This window comes from Helianthus annuus, chromosome 13 (genome assembly GCF_002127325.2).
Source record: "Helianthus annuus cultivar XRQ/B chromosome 13, HanXRQr2.0-SUNRISE, whole genome shotgun sequence".
NCBI classification, from domain to species: domain Eukaryota; kingdom Viridiplantae; phylum Streptophyta; class Magnoliopsida; order Asterales; family Asteraceae; genus Helianthus; species Helianthus annuus.
In genome coordinates, this window is record NC_035445.2 from 114,256,916 (window position 1) to 114,269,906 (window position 12,991).

A 12,991-nucleotide genomic window follows, 5' to 3' on the forward strand; every position below is an offset into this window, starting at 1 on the left:
CGGTGAAATTTCCCTTATTGTAAATTACGGGGTTTATCCCGTAATTCGGAAAAATGAAAAAATTCGGAACATTACACTTACCATTAATGACGCTACTGATAACCTGTTTATAACTTGTCAACATGTATGGTGCATTAGTCATTCTCAGGTTGACTTGAATTATGTATATGTGAGTTAGAGTTGAAATCTTTGACACAAATACTAATATGGGTCAAGTTTGAATTGCATATATCAACCGCTATTATGTAACCCATCAACTAACCGGTTGACTTGAATTATGTATATGTGAGTTAGAGTTGAAATCTTTGACACAAATACTAATATGGGTCAGGTTTAAATTGCATATATCAACCGCTATTATGTAACCCATCAACTAACCAAGCTGACACAATTGACACCCTTAATTTTCCAACTACATCGTTCGATAATAAATGTGAATGTGGTGGTGAATACGACCACTTGCATGCTTTACAAATTACTATTCATTCCGATGACACTTATATGTGTGAACCTGAGTTACCACATGACAAGTGATGTATCATGATGGTGAAATCCAAGTGGTGAATCTTGATGATGAGACCCACATGTTTAAATTGAAAAATCCAAGTGGTGAATCTTGAAGGTGAGACCCACATGTTTAAATTGAAAAAAAAGGAAATTGAAAAAAAGCTCAAAGATAAAAGCCTACTCAAACTTGTGTCCCCAATATACCAAACTTAACCAATTGAGCTACATATAACACTTTTATTATTTATGGGCCTAAAAAACCTTGGGCCCCTGCGATTGCACACCTTCTGCCGCAGGTTTGTCAAAATCAATAACTTTGATACCACTAAGAATATGCGGGGTTGGGGCGTGGGTTGGGTACAAACGCCCACATCACCACTTTGGGTGGGCTTAGGTTTCGGCGTGGCCCCTTGGACCGGGGTTTCAGCCCGGGCGTTGGGCGGGGCTACCCACATAACATGGCGGAACCTCATTGGTCAAGAGCACTAACCCTTTGAAATTGGCTTTTTTCCCACGCCACCCCAGCCACGCCCCACCATACCCCTTTGAAATTGGCTTTTGGTCTTGGGTGCCCCATACTCCACGTGTCGCACCATGCCTCCAACCCACGCCCCACCATACCTCACGGTCTAAGTAGGGTTGACAATAGATAACCTGTATAAGACACGATTATACATGTTTACTGAAAAATACACCATATGATTTTTACATTTTAAAAAATAACTAAAATTAGAAGGTTATGATCCATAATTTCTCCTTCTTAATACATAAAACATACAACTGTGTTATAGACATTGGATATAAAGTAGTTAAACAAGTCGCATTCATGTTTACAACTTGTGTTGTTCGCGTCGTCAAATGCCTGTTAAATCCATTAAAAACATGATTTGTCAGCCATGCTATTAAGGTACAAGTATAACTTATAGAATACATTATATCAAATTTAAAAAAATCCCAAAACCCTTGTAATCTAGCATAGACAAAAACACAAGAAGCAGGTACACTTTTATTCCCTCGTTGGTAAAACATTTAAGACCCTACATGTTTTCATTATTTTTAGATGTACGGTACCAAGCATCAAATAGCAAACTAGGTAGCAACATTTTAATAACCTAAGGACCATCATACCAACTTTCAACACCCAAAGGACTAAACTGCAATTTCAGTTTTTCCAATCCCAAAATAAAAACAAAAACCAAAATAATAACATCGTCTTCTTCATGGGCTCTGGTCTCCCAAAAGTCATAAAAATAATCTCACTCAACAACACAGTTTTCACTCATCAAATCCGATCAAATTCGATCAAATTCGATCAAATTCAATCAAATTCATCGAATTCGACCGTGACCCTTTTCGATTCGCATCATAAGCAACAAAACGCCTCAATCAATTTCAAATTCAGATCTCAATTTCAAAGTTTCCCCAATTTGAAAAATTTCTATCAAATCTGCAACAAATTGGAACTTATTAAGGTGATTCATGGCTTCACCTGGAAACCAGAACCAGCAGCCAGGTGGAGGACCATTCGATGTTCAACGATTCTTCAATCCTGCATCTTCTCCACCACCAATTTCATCAAACCCTAATTTTGTTCAAAACCCTAACCCTAATAATAATAAGAATCATAATATTCCATATCCTGTACCGTCGTCCGCGGCGTCGTATCCTCCTCCCTCCGTCACCGCCGGCGGCATCGGCGGCGCGTACTCATATGCCCCGCAAACGCCGATTTACCACCCACAGTTTCACATCTCGTCACCTTCGTTTCCACCGGAAAACCCTACGGCTGTTGCTAACTTGCACCACCAGCGATCTGTTCCTTACTCTACGCCCCCTCTCCAACCCCCTAGCCCGAGTGGAAACCCTAATTTTAACAACCATAGTGGAAACCCTAATTTTGTTCAAAACCCTAACCCTAACCCTAATCATGGAGCTAGATTGATGGCGTTGTTAAGTGCTCCACCGCCTACAGCGGTCGATAACCCGTCTCAGTTATCGGCTCCCATGGCGCAGGGTAGTGGAAGCTCTAACCCTGTGATGACGTCATCGTTGGTGCCGGCTGCATTGCATTCGGGTTCGGGTCCAATGCGAATGCTGAGTAGTAAGTTGCCGAAGGGACGGCATTTGGGGGGTGATCGGGCTGTGTATGATATAGATGTTAGGTTGCCTGGAGAGGTGCAGCCTCAGCTTGAGGTTACTCCGATTACCAAGTACGGGTCAGATCCTGGGCTTGTTGTGGGTCGGCAGATTGCGGTTAATAAGAGTTATATATGTTATGGGTTGAAACTTGGGGCGATTCGGGTTTTGAATATTAATACTGCTTTGAGATCACTGTTTAAAGGTTTAGCTCAGGTTTGTTACTTTCTTTCTTTCTTCAGATTTAGTAGATTATGATATGTTTACTTTAATTGTTATCATATAGGGCGTAGATTAAAGATCTGATCTTGATATGGTTTTGTTCGGTAATCGATCCATGCAATTAATGAAGCTTCTGGGCATAGTTTTCAGTAGCGGCTATAGCTCTCGCTATAGAGCGCTATGTAGCGATTTGCCAATATGACGCTATAGGGTGTTTAATGACAAATAGCGTCATTTTCTGTAGTTTATATATATGTATGTATATATAGAGGTTCATGTTCCTGTAAAAAGGGTGAAGTATGTGCATTGAGACTGATGGCATTTCTTTATTTAAACAAAAAGACACTATTACCCCTAATCTAGCCAAATTAGTCAAAAAATTAAAACATAATTTACCTTTTAGGCGCTTTTTGATCTCAAGCATTAACTACAAGATCTAAGGGTTCAAAACACTTCTTACACTTCTCACAAAAAACCCCCTTTTTCAATAACCCCCTTTGATAAGTACCCATTAGGGTTTTATGTTTCACGGTTGAAAAAAGAAGCGTATTTAGATGAAATATACATGTAAAAATAGCGTATTTTGATAAAATATACATGTAAAATATTTCTTAAATTTTCTACTACTTTATCACTAAACATGAAATAGCGGGCACTATTTCTTCGCTATCGCTACGTAGCATACAGGTAGCTTGTCGCTATTTACCGCTATTCGCTACTGACAACTACGCTTTGGGGATATGTTAAGTTGTTAACCAATGATATGCTGATTCATTTAAACACTTTGTTGTTTTCAGAGGGTTACAGATATGGTTTTCTTTGCCGAGGATGTTCACCTTCTAGCTAGGTAAGGGTTTTATCCATTTGTAGTCTCTTGTTGTATTGCCACTTTTGTTTTATTTATGGGCTATAACGGAGTTATGGAACTATTATATGTAGTGCAAGCATAGCTGGACGAGTTTATGTATGGAAAATTACAGAAGGGACGGATGAGGACGATAAACCGCAAATTATGGGAAAGATAGTTATTGCCATTCAGATTGTAGGAGAAGGGGAGTCGGTTCATCCTCGAGTTTGTTGGCACTGTCATAAACAAGTAACGTTTATCTATCCGAATAAAAAAGTTTAATTTCTTGATGCGTATACTTTTGGTATGATAATAATATTGATGTGTGTTGTTTTATGTTGCAGGAAGTTCTTGTTGTTGGAATTGGAAAACGTGTTTTGAGAATTGATACTACGAAGGTTGGGAGAGGTGAAGTGTATTCTGCAGAGGAACCTCTTATATGCCCAGTTGATAAGTTAATTAACGGAGTTCAGTTTGTTGGTAATCATGATGGTGAAGTGACGGATTTATCAATGTGTCAATGGATGACTACTCGTTTAGTTTCTGCCTCAGTAGATGGAACGGTTAGTTAATATTTTAACATTAGTCAATTAATCTTCTACGGTTCTGGCCTCTTTTTTGAAAGCAGCTGGTTTGCTTGACAAATTTGTATATTCTTTGGATGGTATAAACTAATATGTAAAATGTAAAATGGGATTCTTTTTTGTTTTGTATATATTTAAGGTTTTTTTTCCTGATTTATACTTGTACTGTATATCTAATTGGTTGCTTTTAAATCATTGTTTGGTAAATATATCATGCTTCTTGTAGCTATCTCGAATCACATGCTTGGATCGCAACTCTATAATAACACAAGTTGTAGAATAAAAAAAGATGTTTGATATTGTATGTATCTTGAGGGAACCACTATTAACCAAGTAAATTTTTTTAACTTTTTTTATTAAAAGGTATTATTGTAAATATAAAAAAATATATATGTAGTTTGGCGATATGCATACATATATACATGTATGCAGTGTACGATGTACGTGTATGTAACCCGTTGATATAGATATATTTTTTCAAATTTTCTTTTATTTAGGTAAAGTTAGTAACATATAAATAAAAGTAAGTTTTTTTTTTTTTTTTTTAAATTGCTTGGTTGATAGTGGTTCTCTCGGTTCGCAAATCTCCATGTGGTTCTCATTTGATCCTAATCACACACACACACACACACACACACATATATATATATATATATATATATATCTTAGGTTTAAATGATCTATTTGAAGACCTTATTTGTTTGTATCACATATAGTTTATGTCTAAAGGACTTGAGGTTATGTCTAATTATTTTTTATAACAGATAAAGATTTGGGAAGATCGGAAGTCCACACCAATTGCAGTATTGCGGCCCCATGACGGTTTGCCAGTAAACTCTGCTACATTCTTGACCGCTCCTCACCGCCCAGATCACATCATACTTATTACCGGGGTACGCACTATTCATTCCTTTTCATATACTTTTCCATATCATTACATTCATTTGTATTCGTTATGATTAATCGAAACTTATCACAGGGTCCATTGAACCGTGAAGTGAAAATATGGGCCTCTGACAGAGAAGAAGGATGGTTGCTTCCTAGCGACGCCGATTCATGGCACTGCTTACAGACGTTGGAATTAAAGAGTTCTTCCGAGTCGCGACTCGAAGACGCGTTCTTCAATCAAGTGGTTGCGTTACCCCAAGCGGGCCTTTTGGTACTAGCAAACGCAAAGAAAAACGCTATTTACGCTGTCCACTTAGAATACGGGCCCAACCCAGAAGCCACTCACATGGATTACATTGCAGAGTTTACCGTTACTATGCCAATACTGAGTTTTACGGGTACTAGTGACGTGTTACCACACGGGGAGCAGATCGTTCAGGTTTACTGTGTCCAAACGCAGGCCATTCAACAGTATGCGTTAGACTTGTCGCAATGCTTACCGCCTCCGGTTGATAACATCGCTTACGATAAACAAGATTCGGTCGTTTCAAATGAGGCGGCTAGTACAGACGGTTTGAGCGTTTCAGAACCGTATGGAAGTAAGACGGAAACATCGTTGGATGTCTCGATACCTACCTCGGATGTCGGTTCCGTTTCGAGGCAGCCGTCGAGCTTGCCTTTGGTCGAAGCTTCTATTGGATCACCGCCAGTCGCTTCAAGTCCTACTTTGACTCGTGAACTGTCCGATTTGAAAAGTCCAGTCACCGATCATGAATCTGGTGAACCGAAAATTATTGAGTATTCAGTTGACAAGCAAATGAACGCTGCCGCGTTAGCGTCTGATATCGTAACTGATGAAACCAAGTTTAAGCATCCGACTCATTTAGTAACGCCTGCTGAATTGATGGCCACCTCATCTTCTGAAATAAATCACATATCGGACCAGAAGAATGATCTGGATTTAAATGTACCTGATGTGGTTTCAAATATTTCCGATCTGCAGAATGTTGAGTTGGAGGTTAAGGAGGTTGGTGAAACTGGAAAAAGTGAAACCGTTGAACCCGTTTCTCAAACCGAGGTTCATGGTTTTGCTTCACAGGCATCGGATTTCGGGCGTGTTGTGTCTGGGAAAAGGTATAGTGCTAACGATCTAAAGCAACTTGCGGGTTCGGGTCAAAGTCAAACTTTGGGTGGTCAAGATGAAAGAGAAGACTCGAATATCGATGTTTCGGTACCTGTTGAGACTCCCGTACCTACAACACTTGACTCGTCAAACCCTGTGTCTTCCGCCAAAGGGAAAAAACAGAAAGGAAAAAATGCCCACGGGTCAAATCCGTCTTCTGTTTCTCCGAGTGTTTTCAATTCTACCGACTCGTCTGCTGAACCGGGAGTCGGTTCTAGTGTTCCGTCTATTGAAGCGATACTTCCGCAACTTCATTCTATGCAAGAAACTATTACTCAGGTAGATATGGTTACTCGTTCAACATAGGGGTTAGTCTAAACGGGTTCGGGTCAGTTTCAGGTTGAATCCGAAAAACCATCTAGCTAAACGAGTAGGGTTCGTGTCAACCCAGTCGGGTTGACGGGTTGACCCGTTTAATCCATTTATATTATATTTTATTTTTTACAGTATTTTTGTCATAAATTAAATTAAATTTATTGGGTGTGTATTTAACTATTTATGCCATAATTATAACTTAAAAATAGATATTGGCATAGGATTTTCATACTTAAAATGTAATTGTATTTTATGCATTTGTGTTTTTAGTAATATTTTAATTTTAATATATTAATTCGGGAAAAAGAATTTAGAAAAAAAAACCGGTTGAACGGGTTGTGTTCGCGTCAACCCATGAATATTCGGGTCGTGTTTGCGTTCATATGTATGCCACGCTTTTCGGGTTCGGGTTCGGGTTCATCTAAAATTTTTGGCTTCGGATCGGGTTGAACCCGCCAATTCGCGAACACGTCCCGTTTAGCACCCCTAATTCAACATTAAAGTGTAAAATCTGTAAACTGATTTTAATTTTTTACGGCAGGTTTTGACGAATCAAAAAGAAATTCAGAAGCAGATTCCGGGAATGGTGGCAGCATCCATTACAAAAGAATGCCGGAGAATCGAGGCAGCCATAGGAAAAACGATGGAGAAAACTTACAAAACTAGTTCGGATGCTCTGTGGGCCCGCACTCAAGAAGAATTTACAAAACTAGAAAAGTCAAACCGAGAACGAAGTCAACAACTTTCTGGTTTGGTTACGAATGGCTACAAGGATTTGCCTGCAGCGTTTGAGAAAATGTTGAAAAAAGAAACGTCTGCGCTCGCGCCAGCTATTGTGCGTTTGCTTTCACCAGTTATTGAAAAGACGGTGTCTACTGCAATTACCGAGGCTTTTCAGGTTACAACATTTTCTCATTTTAGACTTTTAATAGATTTTTACATTAGTCGTTAATCAAGTCTAATTAAGTTTTATGCAGAGAGGCGTTGCGGATAAGTTGGTAAATCAACTGGAGAAATCGGTAAATTCTAAGCTTGAAACTACTATTGGTAGGCAAATTCAAACCCAATTTCAAACTTCTGGTAAACAAGCGCTACAGGTACTGTAATTCAAATAATCTTTTTGATCTAATTATTGATTACACTCTGTTAGTAGGGCTGCAAACGAACCGAACGAACACGAACACTTTGTTCCTATTCGTTTGTTAAGGAAATAATGGTGTCCACGAACTGTTAATGAACACTTACTAAACGGGATTTTCTGTTCGTGTTCTCGTTTATTAAGGAAATGAACGTGTTAGTGTTCGTTTATTAAATTTAGATAACGAACGTGAACGGAATTAAAGGAATGTCATGAACACAAACCGATGTTCATGAACACAAATGAACAGAAACAAACATTTATCAAGAAAAACGAACATATATTAGAAGGTATGTAATATGCAATACACCAATATTTATTGAATATTTCATTAGTGGGAATTCTTAAGTATTTAAATATAAAAATTAAAAACCCTAATGAACTATCGAACATAAAAGAACACGGCACCGAACGTTCATGAACACAAATGAACGAACGCGGCCTGTATTTGTGTTCATTCATTTACTGAACGGATGAGCACAAACGAACTTCTCGCCGAACGGTTCACGAAGTGTTGGCCGAAAATTCGGTTCGTTTGCCGCCCTGCTTGTTAGTCATTCAGTCATTACTACTTTGCACGTGATTTATGGCAAGTAATTATTACAGGAAGCACTTAAGTCTAGTATGGAGGCTTCTGTTATTCCCGCTTTTGAGATGTCTTGCAAGACCATGTTTGATCAAGTTAACGCTACATTTCAAAAAGGAGTGAACGAACACACAACTACAGCTCAGCAACAAATCGAGTCCGCACATTCTCCGTTAGCAGTAGCTTTGAGGGTAAGAAATTACAACCATAACGAATTAATGCCAATCGGGCTCATCTTATTCTTTTGTTTACACATGATGTCTTTTTCAGGATGCCATAAATTCAGCATCGTCTTTGACTAAAACATTGAGTGGTGATTTAGCTGATGGTCAACGGAAGTTGGTAGCTCTTGCACTCGCAGGGGCAAATTCGGAATCAGCTAACCCGTTAACCCAATTGGGCAATGGACCTATTGGCAGCTTCCACGAAAAGGTCATTTTTTTTTTCTTTTTTTAATGTCTTGTAATATTGTTTCATATCGTTTTAAATCTATATCTATATATATATATATATATTTTTGCAATAGATCGAGGCACCATTAGATCCAACAAAAGAGCTTTCTAGATTAGTATACGAACACAAATACGAAGAAGCGTTCACTGCAGCTCTTCAAAGAAGCGATGTCTGGATCGTGTCCTGGTTATGCTCTCAGGTATTTCATTTTTTTCCTACAAATTTTACAATTCTTTTGTTCGCTTATTATTATTATAACAATTCTGGGTGACTTGGCTACATTAGTTTTTCTTTTTAGTTTTTGTCTTTTTGTTTTACTTACCCCCTAACTTCAGCATTGGCACTTACACCCCCTCAACTTTCTAAAAACTTTGTAAAGTGGTTTGACCCCATCAAGTTTCTAAAGCTTCAAGTTTACCATTCTTGAACCAAAAAACACTATTTTCTTACGTGCTTATTTTCATGCACGTGTTGGTATATATTTAAATTAATTTACGTTCTGACGTAATTTTTTTTCTCGAAATGAGCTAGGTCACGTTTTCATGCTTATTTTTATTTACGTTTCAGTTGGTCTATGTTTTGATGTAATTTTTTTCGGAAATGGGTCGGGTCGAATATAATACGTTTTCATTAGACTGTATAAATTCGAGGTACTTTACGTTTCGACGCCGCCCAAAGCGTGGTGGGTAAAATTACTAGTTAGGGTTACAATTTCTAATTATTATTTTTTTTTATTGTAAAAGTAAAATTACTAGTTATGGCTACAATTTCTAATGATTATTATTATTTTGATTGTGGTCAAACAGGTTGACTTGCAAGGGTTATTAGCAAGCAATCCGTTGCCTCTGAGTCAAGGAGTACTGTTATCGTTGCTGCAGCAGTTGGCTTGTGATATCGGAAATGATACAGCTAAAAAGCTCGCGTGGATGATGGACGTGGTGGTGGCGATCAAGCCATCAGATTCGATGATAGCAATGCATGTACGCCCGATATTTGATCAAGTTCACTCGATACTAAACCATCAAATGAGTGTTCCAACCACTTCGGTATCTGAGCTGTCAAGCATACGGGTGGTCATGAAACTCATCAACTCGACACTCAGGACCCTGTAAGCCATTGATTGATATACGTTTTGGAGGACTGTTTGTACAAAGTTTTGGACCTGTTTAGATGAGTTTTGTTCTTGTTGATCTGGAAATTGTACATTTGTTCTTTATGTATTTGATATTTTCTGTAGAGGTGGTCTGTATTTGGTGGTGTTTGATTCAATCCAAAGTTTTGAGACATTGTTTTCCTTATAATTCTAACTTCTTGTACCCGATTGAATCTGACGCACGAAACCAAGCGCTAGAAGTTTCATAGTGAAAAACCATGATTCGGTTTCAAAAGCGAGGAAACTGAGTCCAAGGTTTATTGGATCATTCCAAATCTTGCACGAATTGATGATGTGATGTGTTACTTAGAGCGAGAGCACCCAACGGTGTCATGACACGTTTCAAGTGTCCCACTTGAGAAATGCTCGGCGTTAGCATGCGCTTGGTGCGAATTTGAATTGTTTGAAGGAACAACCAAAGGGCTTTTGGTCTAGCTGTACCAATGTGCTGGATAACGCTTTGCCTTACCAAGTGGTGAGGGTTCAAAAAAATTGTTTGAAGGAACTCATTATCATAAAAGTCAAATAGCTCTGGTAAAATTAGCAGGGACAGTTATGACCGACTGCAAAACTGGAAAAGCATCTACCCCGCTCCGATATCGATCTCGGCTCATTGATTAAAGGAGAAGCTGGGAAAGGTGACAAAATCCACTTATGGCTGGACCCATGGACCAGTTCTGTTCCGTTACGGACTTTGTTCCCTAACCTTTTCCAGCTTGAAAGGTTCAAAGGCCGTCTCATTTGTGATTCTTACACTTGGACCGATGGTGGGTTTTTGTGGAAACGAGACTAGAAGCCGTCAGACTGGAATGGGGCGAAAGGAACAGAGCTCGTAGACCTGATTCGTCTCCTTGACCAGTTTCAGCCCTCATCTTAGCCCGATAGGTGGCATTGGCTTGGCGATTCTAGTGGTCTGTTCTCCGTTTCATAGATGAGGTTGACCCTTTTTGAAGCCTCACACGTCGCTTCTGATTTCGACTTTGTTTTGCAATGGAATATAAGAATTCCCAAGAAGGTGAACATCTTGGCTTGTAATCTCTACTTGACCGAGCTCTCGAAAAGAAATGTTATTGTTGGTTCAGTCTCTTTGTGGTGTAGGATTGCGCCCATATATGCATTCACTGTTGCGGACCTATTGTCGGTACACAAGTCTTATAGATTGTGGCAGAGGAAGAAAGAAGTTTTGCACAGGTTCATCCTTACCACTTGTTGGAGCATATGGAAGGTGACGAATGAATTGATTTTTTCAGGAACAAAGGAAGAAGACATAAAAGCGCTGAGCTTTTTCTGTATTAATAATAGGTCTCATGTTAAAGACCTAGTTTGGAGGGATTGGGTTAAATGGCCATTCTAATTGTTTCGTTTTGTTGTTACCTTTTTCTAGCTTCTTGCTAGTTTGGTTTATGAAGTTCTCCATTCCAAATAATAATAATAAAATAAAAAACTGGCTGCTGTGGATAACTACAAAGGTTATAGTTTTTAACAAATGTAAATATTTAAATTTGACCCAAAATAATAATCTTGAACTGATTAACAAAATTGACTAATAATGACTTTAAATGGTAAATTTAGTGTTTTAACTTGGCGTGTATGAAGGCGAGTGCCACTAAAATTTAGTGTTTTAACTCGCAGTCAGTTAAAGGCGGTCAACTGCAACAGGGTAAACTTAAAGATACCGGACGTTCATGTAGTCACCTGAAACAAAAGGTGCAGAGACCAACAGACCTAAGGATTGTAGTTTTTGAACATATTATTGTTGTTTAGATGAGGAATAATAAAAGTTTGTTGATCCCACATTGGAGAGTGAAAGAATATGGAGGGGTTAAAAAGAATGCGAGGGAAATGGATTCCTCACGGGTCAATGGGCGATCAAGAAGGTCCATGGCCTAGGTTGGTGACTTCCGTTGCACTTTGGAAGGGTGCCCGCCTAAGGTCGGCCCAAGCGGTCGAGCCTACATCATAATTTGTGGTAGTGGGGGCTTGCATACACGCGGCCCCTTCTATTTCCTAAGTGCAAAGTTTTTATTTCTTTTTTGGAACAAATGGTTTGATTTGATCATTGAAATCATGCAGCATTGGTGAATGATACCGCTGAAACCTACTGGCAGGATTTGGGTTTGACCTATCGGCTTTGCTAACGTGTATATTATAATACACTTAATATGAGGATATCAAGCAAATCTTCTTTACTTGATACAAACAAGTCACTCTTTTAATCAAGTCCTCTAAGATTCCAAATAGCTTCTCATGGAAATGGAATGGATGGGTTCCAAAGAAAGTAAATACTTTCATGTGGAAGGCATTGAACAATAACATCCCTACAATGTTGGCTCTGAAAGGAAGACAAGTGAATGTGACCGATAATTTATGTAAACTATGTGGAGAAGCGGATGAAGACGCAGACCATCTCTTGACCTCTTGCTTGGTTACTACAATTGTGTGGCAGTTTATTAGTGAATGGTGCAACATCTCAAGTCTGTTTGCCTTCTCAACAAAAGACTTGATCAATATTCACAACCATGTGAAGGCTAGCAAGAACAAGAGGAAGGGTATACAAGCTGTGATCTTCACGGCTGCATGGTGTATCTGAAACGCTAGGAACGAGGCAGTGTTTCAAAACAAGGTGATATGTATTAACAAGATGAAGGAAAACACTAAAGCCCTAGGCTATCTTTGGGTTAAGAATCGATCCCCATGCTCAAATTTAGAATGGAAAGATTGGTGTAATTTTGCCTTGTAATGTTTGTTTTGTTGTGGGCGCTAGCGATTTGCTAGGTGCTTTTGGTTGAATGAAAGTTGCCGTTCAAAAAAAAAAAAAAAAAAAAAAACAAACAAGTCACTCTTTGACTTTTAAGGTCAAGTTATTGACTTCTAAAATGCAAACCAATATGAATGTAATCAAGATTTTCTTGACTTCGATTCTCTTACATAAGTTAATCCGTTTGAGGTTGGATCTCGTTTTCTAATAGACTTCAAGAT

The 12,991-nt window shown here is 38.7% G+C and overlaps 1 protein-coding gene and 1 non-coding gene across 2 annotated transcripts; both read left to right on the forward strand.

Annotated features, from left to right (window-relative positions):
* Nucleotides 1-1,717: 1,717 nt before the first annotated feature.
* On the forward strand, nt 1,718-10,160 carry LOC110899077 (enhancer of mRNA-decapping protein 4). Its single transcript, XM_022145951.2, has 12 exons — nt 1,718-2,859; nt 3,663-3,712; nt 3,805-3,961; nt 4,057-4,275; nt 5,061-5,189; nt 5,276-6,646; nt 7,224-7,580; nt 7,660-7,779; nt 8,427-8,597; nt 8,677-8,838; nt 8,933-9,058; nt 9,666-10,160. The coding sequence occupies exons 1-12, from the start codon at nt 1,987-1,989 to the stop codon at nt 9,969-9,971; spliced, it is 4,041 nt and encodes a 1,346-aa protein (XP_022001643.1). The 5' UTR covers nt 1,718-1,986; the 3' UTR covers nt 9,972-10,160.
* Nucleotides 10,161-11,859: 1,699 nt separating this feature from the next.
* LOC118486098 lies at nt 11,860-12,013 on the forward strand. The gene has a single exon (XR_004877954.1). It is a non-coding gene; the product is annotated as a U1 spliceosomal RNA (small nuclear RNA).
* The last annotated feature ends 978 nt before the right edge of the window (nt 12,014-12,991 follow it).

What these genes read in the sequence shown, in the direction of transcription:
- LOC110899077 (XM_022145951.2), top strand. Translation starts at nt 1,987, where the DNA reads ATGGCTTCACCTGGAAACCAGAACCAGCAGCCAGGTGGAGGACCATTC. An exon ending in TGTTTAAAGGTTTAGCTCAG is followed by an intron (nt 2,860 to 3,662) that starts GTTTGTTACTTT and finishes TGTTGTTTTCAG; the next exon opens with AGGGTTACAGATATGGTTTT. An exon ending in GTTGGCACTGTCATAAACAA is followed by an intron (nt 3,962 to 4,056) that starts GTAACGTTTATC and finishes TTTATGTTGCAG; the next exon opens with GAAGTTCTTGTTGTTGGAAT.